Below are 23,771 nucleotides of genomic sequence, written 5' to 3'. Positions count from 1 at the left end.
GAAATCAGTTTTCTAAGCCATACTTTGCAGTGGTGGTGAGGCAGGGAATGTTGTTGTTGATGGTGGTGGTGGTGACAGTGGTGGTTATGCAGGCCTGTTTTCTTCCTGTTCTAGCCAGTTTTCTTTCATTCCATTTCTCTTATCTGAAGAGAGGGCAAGAGTTCAACTCCTTCTCCCTGCTCTTTAGGGACTATTATCTCCCACAGCACTGTAATGGGTAGTCTGATCTTACTAAAGCTTTTGTTTTCTTTCCATTAACTCTAGAGAGTCATTTGCAGGGTTAGCTCTCAGAAGGTACTATAATGATCCATGATATTTGTTTAAAAATATACCAGTAAAAGGCCTTACAGGACTTTGTGACTCTAAGCCAGAAATAACCCTGGTCCAAACTTCCTGCTTTAACTCTTGAAGCATTTCTCAAGTCACAATATACATGAGGAAACAAAAGTGAATATGAGACCTTTTGGGGAACCAAAACACCATTTGGGGGGCAATTAGATAGAGAAAATGATATGATATAGGTACTTTGGCTGTGACTGGAGACACATTATTGTCTTAAAGTGATTAGACAGATCGTTGAATTGGGGTTTCCTTTTGACTTTGAAGCTAGCTCTATGACCTTGAAAAAGTCAGTTCCCATCTCTGGACCCCAGTCTCCTGGTGAATAAAATTAGGTTGTTGAACTAAGGTGATCTGTAAAAGTCTGAGCCTTTTAGACAGTAGGTGACCGAGAAGCAGAAACTATCTTGACTTTACTAATACTTCCTGCCTGTTGCTATATACCTCAATGGGCTTTTAGAGTCTTATGATCACCAAATAAATAAACTTATAAGGCCTTCCAGAGAATAGATATTGAACAAAGAGGTTTTCCTTGACTCAATAACAAGTTTAAATTGATTTAACAATTACTGAAGCTCTTTTCAATTGAAAGAAAGGATCAAAGAGCTTTGACCAGGTTATCTCAGTGGGAACAGTCAAGAAATGACCTCTGAAAAGCTTCTTTTCCATAAAATCAATGATGTCTATAGGGAGCTTTGAACCGTTGCAACATATTCCTGGAAATCTATGAGGTTGTGCACATGTGTAGGGCCTTGCTCATGTCCAAGATTTGCACTTGTCCAGAAAAGACTTGAGAAGGCTCTAATCTCTTACTTCTGGTTGACCTTGAAGCTATATGCAAGCACAAAGTGAAGTCTAAGGTAGAGTTATAAACCACCTGGGCGAGGGTTGAAGGCATACACCAATGCACACTGAGAGCCCTTCAACAAAGCCTGGGGGAAGGATTGGTTCAAAACATTTAAATAAATCTCTATCCAATCATTAGCTAATCACAAGCTAGCTGACCAGAGACTTCAGTGGCTTCACATGACAAAGAATACAGACTTTATAGAATTAGTCCACGAAGTCACCAAACAACAACAAAAACAGCAAACCCTGTGAAAGGAGGAGAGTTCTGATTTCCAAAATTGTCACATTGCATTATTTTAAATGTTCTCTTTTCAACAAAAAATTACAAGACATGCAAAGAAATAAGAAAAATTGGCCCATGATCAAGTAGAAAAAAATCAATAGAAGCTGTCCCTGAGGATGCCCAGTCATTGGAATTCATAGAAAAAGACTTTCAATTTGCTAGTTTTAAGTATTATAAATATTTTTATATGTTTATATAAAAATAAAATTGTAGTTTATTTAGTTACAGAAAAGAACCACTTAAAATTGTGCAGTTGGAAAGTAAAATAACTGAGATAAAAAATTTATCATAGTGGCTTAACATCAGATTTGTACTGGCAAAAGACAGAATCAGCAATCTTAAAGACAGATGAATTGAGATTATTCAATCTGAGAAAAAGAAAGAAAAAATAATTAAGAAAATGAACAGAACCTCAGAGACCATGGAATGCAATTAAGCATAATAGTACATGCATAATGAGAGTCCCAGAGGAAGAGAGAGAGGAAAGGACAGAAATAATATTTGAAGAAACAATGGGATAAACTTGCCAAATTTGGTGAGAAACAATCTGCTCATCCAACAAGTTCAACAAACTCAAAGAGATACATGCTTAAACATACCACTGTCAAACTGTTGTAAGACAGCAACAAAGAGAGTCTTGTTAAAAAAAAATTAGGGAAAAATGACATCAGGTACAAGAGATTCTCAAAAAAATTCACAGTTGACTTCTTGTTAGAAACCATGAAGGCTAGAGGCAGTGGAGTGACATATTCAAAGCACTGAAAGTAAAAGAAGACTATCAAACAAATATTCTGTATCAAACAAAACTATCTATTAAAAAACCAAGGAGAAATTAAGACATCCAAAGCTAAAAACTAAGTTAAAGGATTAATTACTAACAGATCTGCCTGGGAAGAAATAGTAAAGGAAGTCCTTCATGCTGAAGTTAAAGTTCATTCGAGAATAACTAGAATCCACATGAAGAAATTAGGATCACCAATAAAGGTAACTACATGGTTAATATAAGAAACGGTATAAATGTAATTTTTTTTTTTAAGGAAGATTAGCCCTGAGCTAACTACTACCAGTCTTCCTCGTTTTGCTGAGGAAGGCTGGCCCTGAGCTAACATCCATGCCAATCTTCCTCTACTTTATACGTGGGATGCCTACCACAGCATGACTTTTGCCAAGCGGTGCCATGTCTGCACCCAGGATCCGAACTCCAGGCCGCCAAGAAGTAGAATGTGCGAACTTAACCGCTGCACCACCGGGCCTGCCCCTGTAATTTGTTTTTAACTCCTTTATTCTCTGATTAGATTTAAAAGACTATTACATAAAGCGTTAATTATAAAACTGTGCTGATGGACTTATAATGTATAGAGATGTAATTTGTATAAAGTAATAGCACAAAAGAGGAAGAGGGAATGGAGCTATATAAGGCCAAAGTTCTTTTATACTATTGAAAATAAATTGGTATTAGTCTGAACTAGATCATTATAAGTTAAGATGGTAATTGTAATTCCCAGGACAACCACTAACAAAATAACTAAAAATATATATTGTAAAAAAACATCAAGGGAATTAAAGTTGAAAGTAAAAGGATGGAATAAGATATACCATGCAATTAGTGTAAAATAGAACTGAAGCAGCTGTATTAATATCAGGCAAAATACTTTAAGACAAAAATTGTTAATAGAGGTAAGGACATTTTATTATGGTAATAGAGTCAATGATCAGAAAGACATACAATTACAAATATATATCCACCTAAAAATAGAACTCCAAAATGCATGAAGCAAAACAAAGAATTGAATTAGACAATTCAACAATAGTAGTTGGTGACTTCAACTCTCCATTTTCAATAATGAATAGAACAACTAGAGAGAAGATCAACAAGGAAATAGAAGTCTTGAACAACACCATAAATCAACTATATTTAACGGACATTTTCAGAACACTTCACCCAAGAACATAGAGTATATTCTTTTCATGTGCACATGTAATTTCTTCAGGAGAGACCATAGGTTAGGCCCCCAAACAAGCCACAATACATTTAAAAGAATTGAAATCATACAAATTATGTTTGCTGAACAAAATGGAATGAAGTTAGAAGTCAATAAGAGAAAGTTGAAAAATACATAAATATATAAAAATTAAACAGCATACTCCCAAATAACCAATGGATTAAAGAAGGAGGGGATCATAGGAGAAATGAGAAAATACTTTGTGATGAATGAAAACAAAAACACTGTATACCATAGCTTACGGAAGGCAGCTAAAACAGAAGGGAAATTTGTAGCTTCAAATTCCTATATTAAGAAAGAAAAACGATCTCAAATCAATAACCTAACCTTCAACCTTAAGACATTGGAAAAAGAGGAGCAAGTTAAATCTGAGACAAACAGAAAGAAGAAAATAAGATTACAGAGGAAATAATTGAAATAGAGAATTGAAAAACAATAGAGATAATCAACAAAATCAAACATTTGTTTCCTGAGTAAACAAAATTGACACTTAGTTGGACTGACCAGGAGCATACTCAAATTACTAAAATCAGGAATGAAATAGAGGTCATTACTATTGACATCACAGAAATAAAACTGATTAGAAGGAAACAGTACAAAAATTCTATGCCAACAAATTAGATAACCTTGTTGAAATCAACAAATTCCTAGAAAAATAAAAACTGCAGAAACTGACTCATGAAACAGGGAATGTGAATGGACATATAACAAATAAAGAGATTGAATTTGTCACTTAAAAATATCCCACAAATAAAAAATGACCAGGTATGGATGACTTCAGTGGTGAATTCTACCAAATATTTAAAGAATTAACACTATCCTGTCAGAAACTCTTCCAAAAAATTAAAGAGAAGGGAACACTTCCCAACTTATTCATTGAGGCCAGCATTACTCTGATACCAAAACAAAGACATCTCATGTTCATGTCTCAGAAGACTTACTATTAAGTCGGCAATAATCCTCGTATTGATCTACACATTCAATGCAATAGCTATCAAAATCTCATCTGCCGTTTTTTCAGAAATTGTCAGGGAGATACTAAAATTGATATGGAACTTCAAGGAACCTATAATAGGTAAACAATCTTGAAAAAGAAAAGTATCAGAGGACTCACACTTTCTCATTTCAAAACTCATTACAAGGATATTGTTATCACAACTGTGTGGTACTGGCATAAGGACAGACATAGAGATAAATGGAATAGAATTAAGAGTCTATAAATAATCCCTTATTTTATGGTCAGCTGGTTTTTGAAAAGGGTGCCAAGACAATTCAATGGGGAAAGAATAGTCTTTTCAGTAAATGGTGCTAGGATAACTGGATAGACACATGCGAAAGAATAAAGTTGGACCTCTATCTCACAGCATATACAAAAACTAGCTCAAAATGAATCAAGCAGCTAAATGTAAGAGCTAAAACTATAAATCTCTTAGAATAAAAAACAAAGGTAGAAACTTCATAACCTTGACTAAGCAGTGGTTTCTTAGATATGACAAAAGTACAAACGGCAAAAGAAAATGTAGATAAATTGGATTTCAACAAATTTTAATCCTTTGTTCTTCAAAAGACACTGTAATGAAGGTGAAAAGACATCCCATAGAATGTGAGAAAATTTTGCAAATCATCTACCTGATAAGGGACTTTTGTCCAGAATATATAAAGTACTCTTACAACTCAACAATGAAGACAAATAACACAATTATAAAGTGGGAAAAATAATTAAATAGACACTTATCCAAAGAAGAGATATAAATGGCCAATAAACACATGTAAAGATTCTAAACACCCTTAGTAATTAGGGTAAAATCAAACCACAATGAGATACTACTTCAAATCCACTAGGTTAGTGAGTGTTAGCAAGACAGTGAAGAACAAATATTGGCAAGGATGTGGAGAAATTGGAACCCTCATACATTGTATTTGGTAACATAAAATTCCATAGATGATTTGGAAAACAGTTTTGGCAGTTCCTCAAAAAGTTAAACATAGAGTTACCACATCATCCAGCAATTATATGCCTAGGTATATACCCAAAAGAACTGAAGGCATATATCCAGAGGATCTCGTCAGGATGGTGGCGTAGGCGGACTCTGAACTCATCACCTCCCATGAACACAACCAGGTTACAACTATTTCTGGAAAAATTGCCCTGGATAGAAAACTGAAAACTGGATAAAAAGAACTCCTGCAACAAGGGAAAGTCCTGACTAAGGCTGAAGAGGCAGGAATACCTTCTGGAGTGAAAAAAAGCCACCTTCAGGAGCAGCGGAGTTTCTCAGCCAGTCAGGCGGGAGCCACCCTAAGGTATGCAGCCCTCCCTGGAGGAGTGAGGTCTTGAAGGGGGCCTGATACTGCTGCTATGAGCATCCTTCAGACTCAGCACAACTAAGACGAGGGTCTTACTATCTGGCTTTGCTGGCTATTAACTGCAGCCGGCAATATCCCCAGAGAAGCTATCAGATGAAAGCTGAAAAAACCTGGGTCTTAAAGGGCCCATGCACAAACTCACATGCCTCAGACAGCAACCTAAAATCACCAGAAAGAAGACTGGCAGTCCTTTGGTGAAAAGAGACTCACCTGGTAGGCTCTGGGTGCATCTCGCTGAGAGGAGAGACGTCTCTAGAGACTGAGAAATTCCTGGTGGCCATAGTTGTAACCTAGTCCAGACGTGCTGACACAGACCCTGGCAGATGCCACTGAAGTTCTTCCCCTGGCCTCTTAGCCCAGGGGTCTGCCACACCCACTAGAGTGCAGATTTAATCTAGTTCAGCCAGGGCAGGCAGTCCCTGCTAGGGACCGGCCCCAACCAACAGCAAGCCCTCAGGCTACTTGTCAACCTGCATTGACTGGGTGCCTTGATCCTCTACAGGCAGGCGAATGTGTCCACATCTGTGGGGCAGGGCCTGTGTGAGGACTGTGGGAGGCATTGGTGGAGAGGTGTGGGCCTCTGCAGTGGGGTGTTGGGGTACACTCCAGGGGGTTGGGAACTGTGCACAGACCAGCACTGTGTTGAGGGTGTGTGTGGACCTTTGGGGGGCAGGTCTTATGAGCAGCAGAAGACCTGTGCTTCACAAATAGCCATAAAAAGGATCAGCCCCACCTTCCAAATCCTGAAACAATTGAGTACTCCCACGCCTACAGCTAGCCTCACTCAGCTACACTCCTGAGAGAACTGACAACAGCCTTGTAGGCCTGAGGCCTACAGCAACTGTAAGCCTCTGAGCCTAGCAACCAGCTACACTAGGTACCTACCCAATTAACAGGAAAGCTGCAACAGGAGTGTGTTGTTAGACCTTGCAGCCAACAATGCTGAGGCTCCCCAAACCAGCTTTACAAACAGCTGGCCAGGGAGGCAAAGACTAGACTCCCTGGATACTTGCAGTAAGAGCAACCCTGCCACAGCAGAAGGAGACAGTAGCACACAAAGGGGTCACTCCTGGATCATTTGGACCAGTGATGAGAGGGAAGCACACTGCTGGGCCCCAAGAGGCATCTCTTACATAAGGCCACTTCTCCAAGATCAGGAGACATAGCTGACTCACCTAATACATAGAAATAAGCACAAAGAGGCATAATGAGGAGACAAAGGAATACATTACAAGCAAGAGAAGAGGAGAAAACCCCATAAAAAGAACTAAATAAAACAGAAATAAACAATGTACCTGACAAAGAGTTCCAACAAAAACTCATAAGGATGTTCACCTATATTGGGGGAAGACTGGATGAACACAATGAGCTCATCAACAAAGAATTTGAACATGTAAAAAAGAACCAATCAGAAATGAAGAATACAATACTGGAAATGAAAAACTCACTAGAGGGAGTCAACAATGCAGTAGATGGTACAGAAAAATGGATCAGTGAGCTAGATGAAAGACTAGAGGAAATCAAAGCTGAACAGAAAAAAGAATTAGACACAATGAGAATAGTCTAAGGGAACTCTGGGGCAATATCAAGCACACTAACATTCATATTATAGGTGTTCCACAAGGAGAACAGAGAGACAAAGGGGCAAAAAAATCTATTTGAAGAAATAATAGATGAAAATTTTCCTAACCTAAGGAAGGAAACAGACATCCAAGTACAGGAAGCACAGAGAGCTCCAAACAAGATTATCTCAAAGAGGCCCACACCAACACACATTATAATTACAATGTCCAAAGTTAAAGAAAAACAGAGAATCCTAAAGGCGGCAAGAGAAAGGCAACAGGTGACCTACAAAGGAAAGCCCATAAGGCTATCAGCGGACTTCTCAGCTGAAACCCTACAGACGAGAAGAGAGTGGCATGATATATTTAAAGTGCTGAAAGCAAAAAAACCTACAGCCAAGAATACTCTATCCAGTAAGGTTGTCAGTCAGAATGAAATGAGAGATAAAGAGCTTCCTAGACAAACAAAAATTAAAGGAGTTTATCACCATGAAACCAGTTCTACAAGAAATGCTGAAGGAACTTACTTACCTGGGAAAGCGATGACCACAAATAGGGATAAAAGATTATCCCCCCCCCAAAAAAAAGGCAATAAAATCACTGGTAATTGTAAAAATATAGTAAAGGTAGGAGATCAACCACCTAGGAAGATAACATGAAAGTTAAAACACAAAAGTACTAAAATTACCTATTTGAACGATGAGGGAAATGGATAGACACACACAAAAGAAGAGATTAGATATGACTTCAAAAACATAAAATGTGGGATGAGGGGAGTGAAAAAGTAGAGTTTCTAGACAGAGGTCAAGCTAAAGAGTCTATCAACTCAATATGTACTGCTATAAACATAGAATATTATATAGGAACTTAATGGTAATCACAAACCAGAAACCTATAATATACAAGCAAATAAGTAAGATGAAATAAATCAAACATATTACTAAAGAAAGCCATCAAACCACAAGGAAAGAGAACAAGAGAAAAAGAAAGGAACAGAGAAGAGTAATAAAACACCCAGAAAAAAAGTAACCAAATGGCAATAAATACATATTTATCAATAGGTACTTCAAATGTCAATGGGCTAAATGCTGCAATCAAAAGTCACAGGGCAGCTAATTGGATAAAAAAACAAGACCCGTGTATATGCTGCATAAAAGAGACACACTTCAGACCTAAAGACACTCACAAACTGAAAGTGAAAGGATGGATTAAGATTCTCCATGCAAATGGCAAAGAAAAGAAAGTGTGGGTAGCAATACTTATATCAGACAAAATAGACTTTAAAACAAGATTTGTAACAAGAGACAAAGAAAGGCATTACATAATGATAAAGGGAACAATCCAACAGTAAGATATAACACTTGTAAATATCTGTGCACTCAACATAGGCACACCTACATATATAAAGCAATTATTAACAGACTTAGGAGAAATAGACTAACACAATAATAGTACAGAATGTTAACACTCCACTTACACCAATGTGTAACAGAAGATCAATAAGGAAACACTGGCCTTAAATGACACAGTTTACCAGATGGACTTTGTAGATGTATATAGAACATTCCATCCAAAAATCACAGCATACACATTCTTTTCAAACGCACATGGAACATTCTCCACGATTGATCACATATGAGTTCACAAAACAAGTCTCAAGAAATTTAAGGACATTGAAATAATACCATACATCTTTTCTGACCACAAAGTTATGAAACTAGAAATCAAATACAGGAAGAAAATGAGAAAATCCACAAAAATGTGGAGATTAAACAAAATGCTGCTGAACAGTGATTGCGTCAATGAAGAAATGAAAAAACTCCTGGAGACAAATGAAAATGAAAATATGACATGCCAAAATCTATTGGACACAGCAAAAATGGTTCTAAGAGGGAAGTTTATAGCAATTCAGGCCTACCTCAACAAAGAACAAAAATCCCAAATAAGCAATCTAACAGCGCCTCTAAAGGAACTGGGAAAAGAAGAACAAACAAAGCTCTAAATCAGCAGAAGGAAGGAAATAATAAAAATCAGCACAGAAATAAACGAAATAGAGATGAAAAAATAGAAAATAATTAATGAAACCAAGAGCGGGTTCTTTGCAAAGATAAACAAAATTGACAAACTCTTAGCTAGACCCACCAGGAAAAAACGAGAGAAGGCTCAAATAAAATCAGAAACTAAAGAGGAGAAATTACAACAGACACCTCAGAAATACAAAAGATAATAAGAGAATACTATGAAAAGGTGTATGCCAACAAATTGGATAATCTAGAAGAAATGGATAAATTCTTAGCAACATACAACCTTCCACAACTGGACTAAGAATAAATGGAGAATTTGAATAGACCGATCACCAGTAAGGAGATCGAAACAGCAATAAAAACCGCCCAAAAAATAAAAGTCCAGGACCAGATGGCTTCCCTGGTGAATTCTACCAAACATTCAAGGAAGAATTAATACCTATCCTTCTCAAACTCTTCCAAAAAATTGAAGACGAGAGGAGGCTTCCTAACTCATTCTACGAAGCCAACAGTAGCCTGATACCAAAAGCAGATAAGGACAACACAAGAAAAGAAAATTGCAGGACAATATCACTGATGAACATCTATGAAAGAATCCTCAACAAAATACTAACAAATACAACAAATAATCGAATACAACAATACATTAAAAAGATCATACATCATGATCAATTGGGTTCCATTCCAGGGATGCAGGGATGGTTACACATCGACAAATCTATCAACGTGATACACCACATTAACAAAATGAGGAATGAAAATCACATGATCATCTCAGTAGATGCAGAGAAAGCATTTGACAAGATCCTGCATCCATTTGTGATAAAAGCTGTAAATAAAATGGGTATAGAATGAAAATATCTCAACATATATAAGTACCATATGTGACAAACCCACAGCAAATATCATTCTCAATGGAGAAAAGCTGAAAGCTATCCCTCTAAGAACAGGAACCAGCCAAGTATGCCCACTTTCACCACTCTTATTTAACATAGTATTGGAAGTCCTAGCCAGAGCAATCAGGCAAGAAAAAGAAATAAAGTGATCCAAATTGGAAAAGAAGATGTGAAAATGACACTCTTTGCAGACGACATGATTATATAGGTAGAAAACACTAAAGAATCCACTAAGATACTTTTAGAAACAATAAATGAATGCAGTTAAGTCACGGGATACAAAATCAACATACAAAAATTGGTTGTGTTTCTAGACACTAACAACGAAGTAGCAGAAAGAGAAATTAAGAATACAATCCCATTTATAATTGCAACAAAAAGAAAATAAATCTCGGCATAAACTTAACCAAAGAGGTAAAACATCTGTACACCAAAAATTATAAAACAGTGTTGAAAGAAATTGAAGAAGACACAAAGAAATAGAAAGATATACCATGCTCTTAGATTGGAAGAATTTACATAGTTAAAATGTCCATACTTCCTAAAGCAATCTATAGATTCAATGCAATCCCTATCAAAGTTCCAACAACATTTTTCACAGAAATAGAACAAAGAATCCTAAAATTTATATTGAAGAAGAAATGACTCCAAATAGCAAAGGGAATCCTGAGGAAAAAGAACAAAGCTGAAGGTATCACACTCCCTGATTTCAAAATATACTACAAAGCCGTGTTAAGCAAACAGCGTGGTACTGGCATAAAAACAGACACACAGATCAATGGAACAGAATCAGGAGCCCAGAAATAAGCCCACACATTTATGCACAGCTAATATTCAAAAGGGAGCCAAGAGCATACAATGGAGAAAGGAGAGTCTCTCCAATAAAGTGTTGGGAAAACTGGACAGCCACGTGCAAAAGAATGAAAGTGGACCATTACCTTACACCATGCACAGAAATCAACTCAAAATGAATGTAAGACCCGAAACCATGAAACTTCTAGAGAAAACATAGGCAGTACCCTCTTTGACATCGATGCCTCTTAGCAGCATATTTTGAAGTACCATGTCTGACTGGGCAAGGGAAACAAAAGAAAAAATGAACAAATGGGACACAATCAAACTAAAAAGCTTCTGCACAGCAAAGGAAACCATCAACAAAATGGAAAGACAACCTAACAATTGGGAGAAGATATTTGCAAAGCATATTTCAGATAAGGGGTTAATATCCAAAATATACACAGAAATCATATGTCTTAACAACAAAAAAGCAATAAACCAATTAAAAGATGGAAAAAAGATCTGAACAGAGATTTCTCCAAAGAAGATATGTGGATGGCCAACAGGCACATGAAAAGATGCTTATCATCATTAGCTATCAGGGAAATGCAAATGAAAACTACAATGATATATCACCTCACTCTGGTCAGAATGGCTATAATTAACAAGACAGGAAACAAGTGTTGCAGAGGATGTGGAGAGAAGAGAACACTCATGCACTGCTGGTGGGAGTGCAAACTGGTGAAGCCACTATGGAAAGCAGTATGGAGTATCCTCAGAAAATTAAGAATAGATCTACTATATGATCAAGCTCTTCCACTGCTGGGTATTTATCTAAAGATCTTGAAAACACAAATGCATAAAGATACATGCACCCTTATGTTCATTGCAGCATTATTTAGAAGAGTTAAGACTTGGAAGCAACCTAGGTGCCCATCAAGGGACGAATGGATAAAGAAGATGTGGTATATATACACAATGGAATACTATGCAGCCATAAGAAATGACAAAATTTGGCCATTTGTGACAACATGGATGGACCTTGAGGGTATTATGCTAAGTGAAATAAGTCAGAAGGAGAACATCAAATACCGTATGATCTCACTCATAAGTAGAAGATAAAAACAACCAACAAACAAACACATAGCAACAGAGATTGTATTGGTCGTTACCAGAGGGGAAGAGGGCCAGGGGGAAGGCAAAAGGAGGGATTAGGCCCACATATGAGGTGATAGATGATAATTAGTTTTTGGGTGGTGAACATGATGCAATCTACACAGAATTCGAAATATATTACAAGGTACATCTGAAAGCTGTATAATATTATAATCCAATGTCACTGCAGTAAAAAATAACAAGTACAAACAAAGATTATATCCACACAAAAACTTGCATGCAAGTGTTCATGATTGCGTTATTCATGATAGCCAATAAATAGAAACAGTGCAAATGTCCATCAATTCATGAATGTTTAAAAAAATGTGATATACCTATACAATGGAAAATTATGTGGCAATAAAAATAAATGAAGGATTGATAGTACAGCATGGAATAACCTTGAAAACATTATGCTAAGTGAAAGAAATCAGTCACAAAAAATCACATATTACATGATCTTATTTATATGAAATGTCTAGAGTAGGCAAATCCATAGAGACAGGAAGTAGATTAGTGGTTGCCTGAATGTGGAGAATGGTGAGTGATCCTAATGGGTTTTGTGATTTCTTTTGAGGGTGATGAAAATGATCTGGAATTATATAGTGGTGAGAATTGCATAACTTTGTTAATATACTAAAAACCACTGAGTTGTACACTTTAAATTGGTGCATTTTATGATATGTAAATAATATCTCAGTTTCAAACATGATGTAATCTTTTAGCCAAAGCTCACTTTGATACATCCTTAATGTTGTCAAATTTTTAATTTCTTTCCTTGTGGTGATGAAGCCTGACTCATTTTAAAAGCCGAGCTGCTGGTAATAGTGGCTTCCCCCATCTCCGTTTGATAATCTATTCAGATGTTATTTAGTAACCTAATACCTCTACCTGGAGAAGTGTGAGCAGTGTGACAGTGGCAAGACTTTAGCTGTGGCAGCTAGAGAGGTTTGAAGTTGAAACCTAGCTCTGCCATTTACTTCCTGTGTGACCTTGAGCAAGTTGCTTAACCTCTGTGAGCCTTAGTTTGCTCATTCAAATTAGGGATAATTACATGTGCCTAATAAAGTTATTGTGAGGATTAAACTGTCAGCTAAAGTGCTTGGCACATTTAGGTTTCAGGAAATTATTCTTTTCCTTTAAATGTTCCAATATGATACTTGTCATATTTCCTTTAGAGGCTAACTGATCTTGCCTGGGAAAATTGCCAGAATAACAAAAATCTCTCTCTCTTTTTGTAGCATAAAGTATTAGGGGACAGGAGATCATTGAACATATCCATTTTTTCTTATATGCTCTTTTTTTTTTTTGAGGAAGATTAGCCCTCAGCTAACATCTGCTGCCAATCCTCCTCTTTTCTGCTGAGGAAGACTGGCCCTGAGCTAACATCCCTGCCCATCTTCCTCTACTTTATATGTGGGACACCCACCACAGCATGGTTTCCCAAGTGGTGCCATTTCCACACCTGGGATCCAAACCGGCGAACCCTGGGCTGCAGAAGCGGAACGTGCGAGCTTAGCCGCTGCACCACCATGCCGCCCCTCCCCCCCGCCTTATTTACTCTTTTTGATTAGGGTATTTTTATTTTCTATGCTGAGATTGAGCTTTTAGTTTGCAGTGTTTGCAAAAATGACTTCCGTAAGTGTGTGCGGTAACTTAATCCTCAGAGGAAAGAAGTACCATTGCCTGGTCTCCTGTATTGATCCTGAACTTAGTTTCTTTGGTACTAGAAATGCTGGATTACTTGTCCAGTTCTCCTAGGAAGGGAAATATATCTTTGATTAAAAATATTAATATGGGTGCATTTGTTTTCCAGGCTTTCAATATGTTCTCTTTAATTCAGATATCATTTGAGAATATTCTTACAGTGTCTGGTGAGAAGTTGGGAATTTTACAATAGTAGTTATTAGAATTTGAAGGGGGACTAGAGGCTATTTAGCTTAATTTATCTCTTTCTTTTTGGTATATGAAGAAATTGAAATCGAGGGAGGAGAACTGACTTTCCCAGTCACCTTCCCAGTAAGCGGCAGAACTGGCTCTAGAAGAGTAGAAAGCTGGGATGGGGGAGTAGGCGTAATGTTTGTTATCTACTATGTGTTGGCACTCTACATTTACTTTCTAATTTAGTCTTTACAACAACACTCTTGTGTATATCATCATGCCTATTTGACAGGTTAGGCAACTGAAGCTCAAAAGGGTCAAGTCACTTATCAAAAGTCACACAGCAAGAAGATGATAGAATGAGGCTGCAAATCCAGGTCTATCTCTCTCTAAAGATCGTGCTCTTTCTGCCTTTCTATCTTGTCCCCTAAACTACAATCCTCCTCATCTTTCAAGCATACTAGATACCTTTATTATCTGCAGTCCCACAAAAGCTCTTCAGGAACCTGAGGAGAAATAAAACTAGAATGCAGAGATGGATTTAGGCTTAATATTAGGGAAGGACTTTGTACCAGAGACATTCTGAAAGTGAGGTATAGCCTGCTGCAGGAGAGAATGAGCCCCTGTCATTTAAGGTGACTACCAGTCCTGGATGAACTGGGATGGGGGGGTTTCCTGGAATGTGGACCTTTTGGCTTTATAACTGTGCTAGTCCTGGGCACACCAAGACAACTTGGTTACCACTACTGTCACTGGAGGTGTATGAGCAGAAACTGGATGGCTGCTAATGGTGGATGTTGCCCAGGGTTTGAAGCATCACATGAAGAGCTGGATAAGACCATCTGAGTCACCTCTGTTACTGTGGAATAAGGTGTTTATCTTGCTTTTGTTTTTGGACCTATCATCCAGATTCTGATTAAATTGGGTCAGAGAGATGATGGTTAAATATAATAAGAATAAAACAAAAAGGAACAAGAGAGTAGCCGGGTCTTATTGCTCTCTGTACTGCTAGAACATATTTTTATTGTTGTTGTCATTTTGTTTTGTTCGTTTTTATTTTGTTTCAATATAAGAACATACTTTCAGGTAAATAAGCTTTATTTCCTGATTCAACCTCTGGGTGTTCGCCCCTGCAATTGCATTGTGTCCCACCAACCAATCTTTCTGACACTTAGCAGGTTAATCTGGGTTTACTTTGTCTGGAAAGGGATGTAGCATTGATATTTAAGCTCCTCAGATGATTCTAATGTGTAGCCAGTGTTGAATATCACTGCCTTAGACCCAAAAAGGAACAGAACTAACATTTATTGAATGGCTACCATATGTGCTGGGAGCTGTGCATGTATTATCTTATTTAATCATCAAACAGCCCTGTGAGATTGGAATTATTATTTATAGGCATGAAAAGTGGGTCTAAGAGAGTTTGAGTAACTTGCCAAAGGTCAAGTGTGCTTTTTACTTGACCATAGTGCTTCTAAAAGCAAGAAAAATGACACAACACTTTACAAAATCTGTTGGTAACTCATTATTTCATTCTGTCTCCATAACTACTCTGAAGTAATAATTAGTAATATTCTCTTTTTATAGATGAGGAAATTGAGGCGTGGAAGGGCTAAATTGAGAGAAATTTGTGTGGGTTGGTGAATAGTGTGAAGCAGGGACCCAAACTCAAGTCTTTGGATTCTAGTGCTGCTTTTATTTACACAGCAAATCCATTGCCCTTCCCCTAATATTTTTTTTTGTGTATGAAATGAGAGAAGTCTCAGCTACTCCTAAGGGTGGATGTGAGGATTAAATGAAATATTAGCTATGAAAGAACTCTTGGACAACTACAGCCCAATATCCCTGATGAACATAGATGCAAAAATTCTCAGAAAAAGTACTATCAAAAAGAATTCAGCAGCACATTAAATGGATCATACACAATGATCAAGTGGGATCCATCTGTGGGATGCTGGGATGGTTCAACAAATGCAAATCAGTAAATGTGATATGTCACATTAATAGAATAAAAGATAAAAATCATGATCATCTCAATGGATGCAGAAAAAGCACTTGACAAAGTCCAACATCTGTTCATGATAAAAATTCTAAACAAGGGGCTGGCCCCGTGGTGTAGTGGTTAAGTTCGGCATGCTCTGCTTTGACAGCCTGGGTTTGCAGGTTCAGATCCCGGGTGTGGACATACATCACTCTACAGCAATACTGTGGCAGCGACCCATGTACAAAATAGAGGAAGATTAGCACAGCTGTTAGCTGAGGGGTAATCTTCCTCAAGCAAAAAGAGGAGGATTGGCAATAGATGTTAGCTCAGGGTTCATCTTCCTCAGGGAAAACAAAAACAACCTCTCAACAAATTAGGTATAGAAGGAATGTACCCCAACATGGTAAAGGCCATATATAATAAGCCCACAGCTAGTAGCATACTCAGTGGTGAAAGGCTGAAAACTTTTCCTCTAAGATCAGGAAGAAGACATGGGTGCCTACTCTCACCACACCTATTCAACATAGTACTGGAAGTCCAAGACAGAGCAGTCAGGCAAGAAAAAGAAATAAGGCAGAATTGGAAAGGAAGAAGTAAAATTGCTTCTACTTGCAGATGACATGGTTTTATATATAAAAAATCCTAAAGACTCTACCAAAACCCGTTAGATTTAATCAACGAATTCAGTAAAGGTACAGGGTACAAATCAACATGCAAAAATCAGTAGCGTTTCTGTACACTAACAATGAATTATCTGAAAAAAGTAAAGAAAATTATCCCATTTACCATAACATCAAACACAATAAAATGCTTAGGAATAAATTTAGGAAGGAAGTGAAAAAGCCCTACACTGAAAACTACAAGACATTATGAAATAAATTGAAGAAGACACAAATAAATGGAAAGGTATCCTGTGCTCATGGATTGGAAGAATTAATATTGTTAAAATGTCCATACTACCTAAAGCCATCTATTGATTCAACCAATCCCTTTCAAGATTCCAGTGTCATTTTTTACAGAAGTAGGAAGAAAAAAATTGTAAAATTCATGGAAACAAATAGCCAAAGCAATCCTGAGAAAGAAGAACAAAGCTGAAGGCATCACACTTCCTGATTTCAAACTATATTATAAGCCTATAGCAATCAAAACAGTGTTATAGTGGCATAAAAACAGACACATAGACCAATAGAATGGAATGGAGAGCCTAGAAATAAACCCGTGCATATATGCTCAACTAATATTTGACAAGGGAGACAAGAGTACTCAATGGAGAAAATACAAGTCTCTTCAGTAAATGGTGCTGGGGAAATGGGATATTAACATGTAAAAGAATGAAACTAGACCCCCATCTTACACCACTAACAAAAATCAACTCAAAATGGATTAAAGTCTTAAATGTAAGACCTGAAACCATAAGACTCCTAGAAGAAAACATAGGGAAAAGCTTCTTGACATGGGTCTTGGCAATGCTTCTTTTGATATGACACCCAAAACACAAGCAACAAAATGAAAAATCCACAAGTGGGACTATATCAAACTTAAAAGCTTCTGCACAGCAAAAGAAGAAATCAACGAAATGCAACCTATAGAATGGGAGAATATATTTGTAAATAATATATTTGATAAGAACTTAAATATCAAATATATATAAAGAACTCATACAACTCAATAGCAAAAACTCACAAATAATCCAATTAAAAAATGGGCAAAAGACCTCAATAAACATTTTTCCAAAAAAGATGTCGAAATAGCCAACAGGTACATAACAAGGTGCTCACCAACACTAATCATCAGGGAGATGCAAATCAAAACCATGGTGAGATATCACCTCACACCTGTTAGAATGGCTATCATCAAAAACAGAGGAGATAAACATTGGTGAGGATGTGGAGAAAAGGGAACCCTTGTGCTCTGTTGATAGGAATGTAGATTGGTACAGCTACTATGGAAAACAGTATGGAGGTTCCTCAAAAAATTAAAAATAGAACTACCTTATGATCTATTTCTGGGTATATATCTGAAGAAAACAAAATCACTACGTTGAAGAGATATCTGCACCCCCATATTCATGGAAGCATTATTTATAATATTCAAGACATGGAAACAATCTAAGTGTTCATTGACAGAAGAATGTATAGAGAACATGTGGGGTGTGTGTGTGTGTGTGTGTGTGTATACATACATACATACATACATATATATTTATGCAATGGACTATTATTCAGACATACAAAGAAGGAAATCCTGCCATTTGTGACAACATAGATGGACCTTGAGGGATTATGCTAAATGAAATATGTCAGAGTAAAACAAATACTGTATAATCTCACTTATATGTAGAATCAGAAAACAAAACTCATAGAAAAATAAATCAGATTTATGATTGCCAGAGGCAGGAGTTGGGGTGGGACAATTGGGTGAAGGTGGTCAAAAGGTACAAACTTTCAGTTACAATATAAATAAGTACTGGGAGTGTAATGTACATCATGATGATTATACTTAACACTGCTGTATTGGTATATTTGAAAGTTGCTGAGAGAGTAGATCCTCAAAGTTGTCATCACAAAGTTAAAAAAAAATTGTAACTATATGAGGTGATGGATGATAACTAAACTTATGGTGGTATTCATTTTGCAATATATGTCATTCAAGTCATTATGTTGTACACCTTAAACTTATAGTGTGCTGTATGTCAATTATATCTCAATAAGACTGAAGGGGAAAAAAAACCTCTCAGGTAGGAGGGTTGGCAAAAAAAGGAAAGGAAACATTCAACAGGCACATACCAGATTCTCCTTTTGGCCTTACATTTGCTGCGTTCCTCTCGTGGCTATGTGGGCTTGGGGCACTGGTTCCTACCTCCTGTCACATAGATCTCTGCCACTTGCCTATCAAGTACCATGATTAACTTGGTTTATCTTTTATTCTATTTTTCCAGCTGAATCCTTCAAGGAATTTGCTGAATTGCTCAATGAAGTAGAAAATGAGAGGATGATGATGGTAGGTCACTAATACTGGACCTGGAGCCCAGATCATGGCTGGTGTTGGGGATTTTTCTTCTCCACATTAGTTGGATTGATGCTCTGTTATTTTGGTTTCTGTCTTATTGCTACCTGGTACTGTAAAGGCAGGAAATAGATCTGGTTATTCTATCTCAAGCTCCCACCCCAAGAATTTAGCATTAGATAGAGAGAAATTGGTATGGAAATCCTATCCCTGGTCATTTCAGCGAGAAAGGATTTTGCAGGACATTAAACCGAGTTGTAACATGTTGACAAAAATTGTGGTCTTTTAGTGTTCTTAAACAAATTATCTATTTATTTATGTCTTTCTCTGCTTCCAGAAATTATAATATGGGCTTTATGTATATTTGACATATTGTTTTGTTTAAATGTATGTGAAAACTTTTTCCCTTACATTTAAAGTCTAATTTAAAAATTAATAGACTTTAATATCTAGAGCAATTTTAGTTTTACAGAAAAATTGTGTGGAAAGGACAGAGAGGTTTCATATACTCCCTTTCTCTTCTTGCCCCTCGCCTCACACAGTTTCTTGTATTATTAATAGCTTGCAAATGTGATACATTTGTTCCAATTAATGAACCAATGTTGACACAATATTAACTGAAGTCCGTAGTTTACATTAGGGTTCACTCTTTGTGTTGAACAGTCCACAGATTTTGACAAATGTATAGTGATGTGTCTTCACCATTATAGTATCATCATACAGAATATTTTCTCGGCCCTAAGAATCCCCTGTGTTCAACTTAGTCATCCCTCCCTGTCTCCCCTACATCTGAAGCCCTGGCAAACACTGATCTTTCTTTTTAGTGTATTTTGCCTCTTCTAGAATGTCATATAGTTGGAGTCATACAATAAGTAGCCTTTTCAGATTGGCTTCTTTGCCTTAGCAATGTGCATTTAAGGTCCCTTTATGTCTGTTCATGGCTTGACAGCTCATTTTTTTTATCATTGAGCAATATACGTATTTATTGTATATATTATATATAATATATATTATATTATAATACATATATTCCATTATATGGATGTATCATGGTTTGTTTATACATTCACCTATTGAAGGACATCTTGGTTGCTCCTAAGTTTTGTCAATTATGAATAAAGTTGCTATAAACATTGGTGTGCAGATTTTTGTGTAGATGTAAGTTTTTAACTCTTTTGAGTAAATTTCAAGGATTGGAATTGCTGGACTGTGTGGTAAGAATGTGTCTAGTTTTGTGAGAAACTGCCAAGCTGTCTTCCAAAGTGATTGTACCATTTTGCATTCTCACCTGCAATGAATGAGAGTTCTTGTAGTTCCACATCCTTGTCAGCATTTATGGCTGTCTGAGTTTTGGATTTTACTAATTTTAATAGGTGTGTAGTGGTATGTCATTGTTGTAATTTGCATTTTCCTGATGACATATGATGTAGAACATCTTTTCATTTGCTTATTCACCATCTGTAGATCATTTTTGGTGAGGTGTCTGTTCATGTCTTTTGCCTACTTTTTAATTGAGTTATTTGCTTTCTTATTGTTTAGTTTTAAGAGTTCTTTGTATATTTTGGATGCAAAGTCCTTTATTGGAAATGTATTTTTCAGAGATTTTCTCCCAGTTTGTGGTTTGTCTTTTCATTTTTTAACGGTGTCTTTTGCAGAGCAGAAGTCTAATTTTAATGAGGTCCAGATTATCAATTGTTTTTTTCATGGATTATGCTTTTGGTGCTGTATCTAAAAAGTCATCACCAAACCCAAGTTTACTAGATTTTCTCCTATGTTATCTTCTAGGAGTTTTATAATTTTACGTTGTATGTTTAGGTCTATGGCCTCTTTTGAGCTAATTCTTGAGAAGAGCGTAAGATCTGTGTCTAGATTCATGTTTTTGCATGTGGATGTCCAGTTATTCTATCACCATTTGTTGAAAAGACTATTCTTTCTCCATTAATTACCTTTGCTCCTTTGTCAAAGATCAATTGACTATATTTGTGTGGATCTATATCTGGACTCTCTATTCTGTTCCATTGATCTATTTGTCTGTTCTTTCACTAATACTACACTGTCTTGATTACTGTAGCTTTGTAGTAAGTCTTGTAGTCGAGTCTGAACTTCAGAACCAGTTTGTCAATATTCACAAAATAAATTGTGGGGATTTTGATTAGGATTGCATTGAATCTATTGATCAAGTTGGGATGAACTGACATCTTAAAAATATTGAGTCTTCCTATTCATGCACATGGATTATCTCTCCATTATTTAGATCTTTGATTTCTTTCATCAGAATTTTTTCTTTTTTTTCCTGAGGAAGACTAGCCCTGAGCTAACTGTTGCCAATATTCCTACTTTTTTTTGCTTGAGGAAGATTAGCCCTGGGCTAACATCTGTGCCAGTCTTAGTCCACTTTACATTTGGTCACTGCCACAGCATGGCTGATGAGTAGTGTAGGTCCACATCTGGGATCCAAACCCATGGAGCCAGGCTGCCAAAGAGGAACGTGCTGAACTTAATCACTATGCCACAGGGCTGGCCTCAATCAGAGTTTTATAGTTTCCTCATGCAGATCTTGTACATATTTTGTTAGATTTATTCCTAAGTATTTCATTTTTTTGTGAACTCTATTTTAACAGTTTAAGCAATAATTTTTTGGTGTAGTCCCTACACCTGCAGCATCAATGTCACTTGGGAAATTGCTAGAAATGCAGGTTGTTGCCCCCCCAGACCTATTTGGGACTTAAATGTGGAAGTTCGTCAATATTTGTTTTTATTAGGAGTGTGAGGGTAAAGTGGGAACTTTGTAGAGGACTACAAAGAGGTCCACTTTCCCTTTTTCTCCCCATGACATCCTATTGGCAGCTCAGTTTTGTTAAGCTCATTTATTCCAATAGTAAGAGTTCTTTAATCTGTAATCACACTTCCTTTTCAAAAGTGTGGTACTGGCTTCTCAAAATACTGCTACCATTTCATCTAGGCTCCTAGAAAAGTCGGATTGAGGGCAAGGCTTGGAGGGAGGGGAATTAGAGACTTAGGCTCTAATAATGGCTGTGCCACTAACTTACTTGACTAATCACTTTATTTATTGAGTCTCTCTTTCTTTATATGTAAAATAAGGAAAAGAATTCCCATCTCCCAACAACCCCAAGGTTGTTGTAACTACTCCAAACGATATAATGAATATGGAAGTGGTTTATGAATAACAAAGGACACTGATTATATGTGTTGTTTCTAGTTATCTTTTGTTGCCCCCAAGATCCTGCTTGTGGAAATTTGACTTGGAATTTCTTTAGTTTAAGAGATTTGCTTCTAAGGATACTAAGGAAAGACCAATATTGGTAGTTTCCCTGGAGCCTGGTAGACAGCCCACTAGCTAATCCACACTCTTATAAATGTTTTCTTCTGCCTGAAGAGTTTGTGGACTGCTGCCAATGTTGCTCTCAAAGGCATTTGCCCCCATTTCATTCAGATATCATTAGAAAGCTCAGCTGTGCTTCTCTTCAGCCTTAGTTGTTCCTTGATCTCTTTTATTCACCCAATTACAAAGCTCTAAAATATTGAAGTAGGATCCATCTTTTGAAATGTTGTTTTTCTCACCATTCTTGCTGGCTCTTTTCCACAGGACTGACTCACTTTCTTCTGTCCTTAATTATATTGTGCCCTTTTGTCCCTACAACTCTTCAATCATGTATTGAATGTTGGCTCCCCATTTACTACTTAATTCCAGGAATGCTGTGAAGGTTAGGCTCAATGAGGGCCTTTCACAACATGCCAGGAATTCATTGCTTTGCTGCACCTCTCCCATTTCCTGGAACTGTGGTAAAAGGACTCCTGTACCCCAATATGGATAATCTGTGAGGTGTTAAGCAGTTTTTTATCCTTTATGTAAGAAGCCAAAAGAAGCTTTAGAAGAACAGGATGGAAGTTCACAACCCTAGCATGTGGCAGTTGCAAATGTCTAGTCATTCTCCTAAATGAATTTAAATTGTGGAAGGAACTATGGAGGGAAGAAATGAGGAGGAGCATCCCAGCTGTGATTTCTTAAACAGTACCTTGGGGGAGGTTGTAGTACCTCAGACGGTCACCCTTAAAAGTCTGGGTAACAGACTTCCTGTATTATTGAGGATAAGATGCTTGCCTAGATACATTTCTGACTCTGAACGGGACCTCTGTTGGCACTATGTAAGGTCTGTCTTTGAGGACTGCCAAGAATGACCTAAAGAGGCCCATAATATTTCAAACAGTACATCCTCAATGCCTTCTTTTGGTAATTGGTTAACCATCAAAGATTTACGAGCAATCCTGTACTACTAGATTGAATACCATTCTCTATTCTGCTAAATGCTCTATCTAGTGTTAATTTGGGCTTCGTTCAATAGGAACCTGATTAGATAAACTCACTAATGTGTTTAGAGTGTCACTTATCATGCTGGGGATTGTACCCTAAGATAGCAGGTAAGAGCTTTTCTCCTAGAGAGTTTACAATATGGATGCAGTGATCAGAAAGTTAAATAAAGGCCAAGTTTACTTAAAAGTTTAGTTGCTAGACTTCTAAGGGGTTTAAGGATAAAATAGCATGAAAAAGAAAAAAAAAGTCAAGTTTCAGTGTGACCTTTTCTTACATCTCTAGCTCTATGTTCTAGTAGAAAGTAGTATAATA

General features: G+C 37.0%; 1 protein-coding gene across 3 annotated transcripts in view; it reads left to right on the top strand.

Moving 5' to 3' along the window:
• OPHN1 (oligophrenin 1) overlaps positions 1 to 23,771 on the top strand; it is a 496,179-nt gene that overhangs the window by 214,593 nt on the left and 257,815 nt on the right. For all 3 annotated transcript variants that reach the window (XM_070502226.1, XM_070502227.1, XM_070502225.1), the window contains exon 4: positions 19,059 to 19,120. In XM_070502226.1, the coding sequence (XP_070358327.1) occupies positions 19,059 to 19,120 (62 nt within the window). The remainder of the gene's footprint in view (positions 1 to 19,058; positions 19,121 to 23,771) is intronic.

This window comes from Equus asinus, chromosome X, assembly GCF_041296235.1.
Source record: "Equus asinus isolate D_3611 breed Donkey chromosome X, EquAss-T2T_v2, whole genome shotgun sequence".
Taxonomy (NCBI): Eukaryota; Metazoa; Chordata; class Mammalia; order Perissodactyla; family Equidae; genus Equus; species Equus asinus.
This window is presented reverse-complemented; position numbering and strand designations above follow the sequence as displayed.